The 7,310-nt window shown below is 37.1% G+C and overlaps 1 protein-coding gene across 2 annotated transcripts in view; it reads left to right on the plus strand.

Annotated features, from left to right (window-relative positions):
• Positions 1 to 7,310, plus strand: part of LOC113225384 (aldo-keto reductase AKR2E4-like) — a 76,853-nt gene that overhangs the window by 35,960 nt on the left and 33,583 nt on the right. For both annotated transcript variants that reach the window (XM_026457678.1, XM_026457679.1), the window contains 2 exons: positions 1,215 to 1,331; positions 1,949 to 2,116. In XM_026457678.1, coding sequence (XP_026313463.1) covers positions 1,215 to 1,331; positions 1,949 to 2,116 — 285 coding nt within the window. The remainder of the gene's footprint in view (positions 1 to 1,214; positions 1,332 to 1,948; positions 2,117 to 7,310) is intronic.

Consider the following 7,310-nt stretch of genomic DNA (forward strand, 5'->3'; position numbering starts at 1 on the left):
ATTAGCTTATTTCAATTTTGACATTACGGCATGCTTCACGTGTAGCCTGTTTTTTATTTTTTTTAGATATTGTATTTTTTTTATAATATCAAGTAACGGGATGAACGGGATGATGAATGATCGTGCAACGTACAGCGGTGGTAAGCAACACGTATACCCTATGATAGTTGCAGTGCCACTCACAGATCAGAAACTCACAAAGATCTGAGCTGCTCCGTCTGTCATTCACCCTGAGTTTCATAGTGCCTATAGTTTCAACAGTACCCATATCCTTCAAAACCGGAACGGATGTATGTATGTATGAATAGAAAGCAACCAATCTGTATCAGAATGAACGAGTTCAGCAAGAAATTGTATCAAATTCAGTTTTAGTCGCTGAAATAACCCAAATGTCAAATCCTTCTTGTTATTGCTTTATTACCACTTTTTTTACCAATTTTATTATTATTACCACGCAACAGATGATATTATGGAACGATAAAACAGCTCGGAACCAAGTTGAACGAGGCTCTCCGCAGGTCACTTAGCAGGCTTGGTGAAAATTAGACCTGTACAATTTAGTTCCTAGTTAGAGCGGGACGCCTGTAAATTTATTATTGTTTTAAAAATAAAACATGTTTATGATAGTTTCGAAATATTTAATGATTAAAAAAAAAAAATTATGATCAACATTTTTAAAGGAGAAGTAATACTATGCGCTGTGTAGGCTGGTGGGCTGGCCTTAATATGTTTCGCTTTCGCGCCATTAAAAAAGATGTATTCGTCGGGGATAGTGCAAATCCGCGTATGTAGTATTGGTAAAAAGCATGTATCTGAACTAAATCAAATTTTAAAGGAGAGGGACTAAACTTTATAATTTTTTTATTTAAAATGACTACGACTTTATTTTTTGCACAGTAAGCATTAATTCATGTTGTCTACCGACTGATAACAATAGATTCCCTTAAATCACTTTAGGCAAGTTAATTTGGTTGCCACGACATTTGGCCACAAAATTAACAAAATGGAAACTCACAATCAAATGCTATTTATGCGTAATTGCACTATCCCCGACGTATTTATCTATTTATTTATTGCCACGTGTGTGCTGTTTTTCAAAGCTGGACATTTTAAAGTATTTTGGGGACAGCGGGACATGAAACCTAAAAGCGGGATTTAGTCACATTATACATGAATTCGCCTATTCAGTTGTAGTTGTTTGGTTTCTCTTGCAGTTGGGGCACGATAAGCATGCAGAGCAATTGGTGGTGCCCGCACTTCGGGAATCTTTGAGTCGTCTTGGGCTGGACTATGTCGATCTCTATCTTATACATTCTCCTGTGTCTACAACGGTACCTTGTTCTTGAAAGTATTTTATAAGTTTCATACAACTGTGCGTAAATTAAGAACAGATAAAAAGGTCTTTTGATTATGACCTTTTTGTAAATCGGAAAGAAATTAATATTAACAACCAGTGAAAAAGTAATCATCGATGGATCTTACTAGAATTTTACCTGGATAAAAATGGAAGTAAATTAATTTGCTATTCCGTGAACCCAGCGAAGGTTAATCCGTGCAAAATAGCTGCGCTTGTATTGAATTTTTTTCATGGACGTTCGACCGAGTGTCGAACAATCAACAACCCATGAGGATGATTGGAGAGAGGCGAAATACTGGGTATATTATTGGTGGTGGTAATTGTAACTGTAGTTGCGTTTGTGTTATACCTATATTATTTCTATTAATTTTATGCGGAGAGAGATAGTGGAAAAATGATTCTTTTTAAAACATAAAATTTAAGTCATAAATTGGAAATATAATAGCGCAGCTATTTTACAAGATTTTAATATTGGAATAGCAAATTAGTTTATCTCCATTTATATTAACATGGATTACCGCAAAGAACTATTAGTTATTTTATCAGGATTATGAACGTTTTCTAAAACTTTTAAAATGTACTGTTTTTCAGGCTGACGGTGATCCCTCCCACATCGACTACTTGGAAACCTGGCAGGGTATGGAGGAGGCTAAAAGTCTCGGCCTGGCAAAGTCCATCGGAGTCTCAAATTTCAACACCGAACAGATTGATAGACTTCTAGCTTACAGCCATTTTCCACCTGCTGTTAATCAAATTGAGGTGCATTAAGTTGAAAGTGGACTTAGATCAGTTGCTAAGCCGATAACCTATTTCTGCCGCCTCCTTACCTACTTCTGCCATTAAGCAGTAATGTCAGCATTACTGTGTTCTGGTTTTGAAAGGTAAGGGTGCTGGTGAAATTACAGGCACCTTGGACTTATCAACTTTTGTCTCAGGGTGACGGGCGCAGCGGCAGTGCCCCTCAGATGTTTACGATTTAAAGTTCTGAGTGGCACTGCAACTGTTATGGACAGGCGTGTAGCTTACCATCAGGCGCATGACATGTTCATCCCGTCACTTGATATTATAAAAAAATATGTTAAAGGTAAAAGATGCATGCTTTTCTTTTCTTTTTAGGTTCACTCGTCACTGACGCAAACACAACTTGTTGCACACAACCAAGAACGTCAAATCGTCGTGATGGCATACGGTCCTTTCGGTTTCCTCGTCTCCAGAAACCGAACTTACTCAGCACCTCCAAGAGCCGATGATCCTGCTCTGACGAAGATTGCTCAGAAATATGGGAAAACTCCAGGACAAGTTGTATTGAGATATCTGGTAAGTACGTGGTAGTATACTTTGAAAGTACCTAAAATATTCCGTTAATTCGATCAGAAATCCTGAATTTTAGTAGCAGAAAGAGTACGTCCAGGGAAGTACTGCCACCTTACCTAATTCTGCCGCTAAGCAATAATGTGAGCATTATTGCATTGCGGTTATGAAGGGAAGGGTATTGGTGAAATTACAGGCCCATGGGACTTGTCAACTTATGTCTCAGGGTGACGGGCGCAGTGGCAGTGCCCCTCAGATCTTTGTGATATAAAGCACTGAGTGGTACTGCAACTGTTGTGGAAAGGCGTGTCACTTACCATGAGGTGGGCGACTTGTTCGTCCTATGACCTCATAAAAAAAAGCATAATGTGTCAGTTGAAAAGACTGGCCAATCTCACCTTTAATTTTTTTTTTGTTTACTGGGGGGAAATGCTTTATACATACATATCTTGGAGCCCGGGGAGGCTTAAGGTTTATGTGGGAGTACTCTTCCAGGAGGAAATATACACTAAAACCTCCCCGGCTTACCCTCTTGTCCATTTAAATAAAAAATATCTTCATGTCTATCTTAAATATATATATATATATATATATATATTAATAATATATTTGTTTAATTTTTAAGTCATTTATTATCTAGCTTAAAACTACAATTGTAGAGAGTTACACTATTAAAATTATTAATTAATATAATTCGTCAAACCTCAGCAGACCGCAAGTTTAACTATTTATGTAACATGTCTGCCTCTGTGAATTCTCCGGATTATACTCCGTCCAACCATTTATATAACTTTTGATATATGTATGCCGCCGAAGCTCCATAATTTTGACATACAACCATAGACAATAATACAGTATTTGCTGGACTCTTTTATTTTTTAATTTTAGTGAAGCGATGTGAGATTCGCTCTGGACCTTTTGGAGGGAAAAGTGTCGTTTTTATTTTGACTTTCAATTATTTTGTGAAATCTAGTTTAAAGTGGAATAGTATAGTGCTATTATGCCTTAATCGAAGATTGAAACGCGGAATTATGCGAACCTCGAACTTAAATTACCCGTATCGGCCCGTTTTAAGGAATCCCGAGTCAATCCAAACAGGCCGCCTCAAATTGCCTATCCTCTTTGTGGCGGCCATATTTACAGAAACATAATTAAACTTCATGCTTAGGCTGATGGCTTTGCCAAAGCCTTAATGAATTAAAAACAAATAATTAAGCGATGTGCTCTTTAGCTCCGATATTTATCGAATCAACAGATTGTGTAACGGATTCGCTCTGGACCTTTTGGAGGGAGAAGTGTCGTTTTTATTTTGACTTTCAATTATTTTGTGAAATTTAGTTTAAAGTGGAATAGGATAGTGCTATTATGGCTTAATAGAAGATTAAAACGCGAAATTATACGAATCTCGAACTAAAATACTGTATCGGCCCGTTTTAAGGAATCCCGAGCCAATCCAAGCGCGCTGCCTCAAATTGCCTATCCTCTTTGTGGCGGTCATATTTACAGAAACATAATTAAACTTCATGTTTAGGCTGATGGCTTTGCCAAAGCCTTAATAAATTTAAAAAAAAAGATTATGTAACGAAGATAATTCAAGTTGATAAATTTTGGTATAATATAATGTCAAATAAATTGACAGGTACCAAAAAAAAATCACTTATAATGAAGTGAAATAAATTATAAAGAATTGTAATAAATTTTTATTGTTTATTATAATGAATGGTCGGACTCTTTACCATTTGAACGGGAATAATCACTTGAATCCTCATTAACATTAATTATTAATTCTTGAGTACACAAATTGTCAAACGCAACATTACGATCCCAATTTAACTGCCTCTGTGGCCGAATGTTTACCATGCCTGACTGCCACGCAGAGGTCCCATGTTCGATTTCCGGCCCGGGAGAAATATTTGTATGGCCTACATTTATTTCTCTCATGAGTTTGGGTGTAATTTGTGGTTGTCTATATGTGTGTCCATGGCACCCGCGGCACAGGGTTCCCTAGTGCGGGGCTATGTTAAGTGTGGGCGTTATTATTAATTAGACAATATATCTTCTTTTTTCAACCCGCTAACATTCACGATTTATGTAAACTTCTTCATGTACAAAATCGATTGTTACAAAAAAATAGTAAAGAGGATTAGGACATCACTAATTGATTAGCATTCGAACCGTCAAAAGTTAAATAACTGATTAGACGGAGTATAGCTGTTGCTTCCGCCAGAACGTAAGCTTATATATCCAAAGGGTTAACGTTGCAAGCCATTTTGGTTTCATACTTTTTCTATTATGTTCTCTTTAATTTTTTAGTCTTTTATTGTATTCTGGCATTGTTTAACACAATCACTATTATTTACTTCAGCGGGAACGGGGATTACCTGAGTTGTATAACAGTCGGTATTGTAACGAATACTCTTCAGGAACTCCCTGATTTCTCGGTTTTAAAGGTATGAGATATGTTAAACTTTTTTAGTTTACTCCCAAGTGAATTCTTATATATATTAAGTATTATTCATGTTACAGATTGACCGGGGCACAATACCAATCCCAAAATCTACAGACCAAAACCACCAGCGGGAAAACATCGATGTATTTGACTTCAAACTCACTTCCGATGAAATCAAAACAATTAACAATTTTAATAGTAACACCAAAATTTATGCTGGATTATGAATTTTACTTGGTCTTTATGATACGTAATAAAGTTTTTTATTGAGAAAAATATGGATTTGGTTTTTTTTTGTAGCAAATATCTTTAGCTTCTTAGTAAATGGGGTACCTTTGAGGCGTGTTGCACAGTTTAGGTACTTGGGTCATATTGTGACAGAGGACCTAAAGGATGAGGGAGACATAGAGAGGGAGCGCAGGGCGTTGTCGGTTCGAGGCAATATGTTGGCTCATAGATTCACACGGTGTACGACTGGAGTGAAGCTCACACTCTTTAGAGCATACTGCCAGAGCTTCTACACATGTGCTCTATGGTCCAACTTTACGCTGAGAACATACGGCGCCTTGCGAGTCCAGTATATTATACCTTCAGGGCCTTGTTGATGTTTCCCCGTTTCTGTAGCGCATCTGGCATGTTTGCGGGTGCTGGCATGGATGATTTCTATGCCATCATGCGGAAAATGTCCACTTCGTTAGTACGAAGGGTAGCAAGGGGTAGCGAGATCCTGAAGATGATAGCAGACAGGATAGATGCAGCTGTGTTCCGGAGGTTCACTGAGTTGCATGTTCTACGTGTGAATCAGTGAACCATCTGTTAGGTATTACTATATTATTACTATTACTATTACTATTACTATAGTTATATATAGTTATATAACTGCCTCCGTGGCCGAACGGTTACCATGTCGGACTGCCACGCAGAGGTCCCAGGTTCGATTCCCGGGCCGGGAGAAATATTTGTATGGCCTACAATTATTTCTCTCGTGAGTTTGGGTGTAATTTGTGGTTGTCTATATGTGTGTCCATGGCACCCGCGACACAGGGTTTCCCTAGTGCGGGGCTATGTTGAGTGTGTGCGTTATTCTTATTCTTATTCTATTATTTTTGTGATTGTGTACTAACCCTAATACTAACATAGTTATAAGGTGTCATGTTACTATAGTATTTCCAACCATTTATTTTCTCGATGACAGATCTACTTTGGCAGTTTTAGGGATGTTCCAAAGTGTTACAAGTACGATTTGAATCGATTCCAAAAGAGGTATAAGTATACCATATTGCAGAGGTATAAGTACTTTACTTTCGTTTCTTGTAACAAGAATATATTTCGATAAACAGAAAGTTGAAAAATTATGAAGACAAGAATTTTTGATGATATGAAATACCACCACGGGTAATATTCTTGGTGCGGCTATCATTCTTGTACTCCAACATGGTAACAACTTGGTAATTTTTCAGGAATTTACAGAATTTGCGCGAAAGAATGACACAACCATACCATACCGAAAAAGAGAAAATGGCGGACTGAGCTCAGATAGGTCTTTCGAGAACTATAGTTGGCACGCGTCGGATGCTAACTAACTACTTCTACTCTATTTACTGTTCTGTGGCAGTACCTAATGCTCACAATAGTGGCAGTACTTCCCTGGACGAACTCTTTCACAAGAAACTCCACAGCTACTGAATGTTGTTCATAAAAATTAATATTTTTTTTGGTGCTGATCGACTCAGTTTCATATAAGGATCTTTCATATAAGGATTTTATTGAAGCAATCAGGCCAGCCGAAGTTTGTCAAATTTAATAAAATGTACTCATTTTGTATGAGAAACCAGTTCCAGTTAATAATGAGGTATTTTTAAAGTGTTTGAAGAACACTAAAACATTGTTTAAATCAATCTGTGGTAAATACAAATACAATGTCGTTATTAAAATTAGAACATCCATGTTTCCAATAAAACATTCGATAAGTCAACTACAGAATGTCACTGTGTGACCTTAACTCTATTGTTCACCTTATATCTAAAATCTTAAGGTAAACTTTTCATTGCAGATAGCGAACAGATGTTGCGGGAAAATTATGTCAATTATTATATTAGAATAACGTAGGTCAACAGTGCAATTGTCAACTTCCTTAGGTAAAACTCGGATGACTCCAAAACTTGGATTTAAGAAACAGTACCTACTGCACGT

The sequence above is a fragment of the Hyposmocoma kahamanoa genome, unplaced genomic scaffold, assembly GCF_003589595.1.
Source record: "Hyposmocoma kahamanoa isolate Upper Pololo Valley unplaced genomic scaffold, ASM358959v1 160, whole genome shotgun sequence".
Classification (NCBI taxonomy): Eukaryota; Metazoa; Arthropoda; class Insecta; order Lepidoptera; family Cosmopterigidae; genus Hyposmocoma; species Hyposmocoma kahamanoa.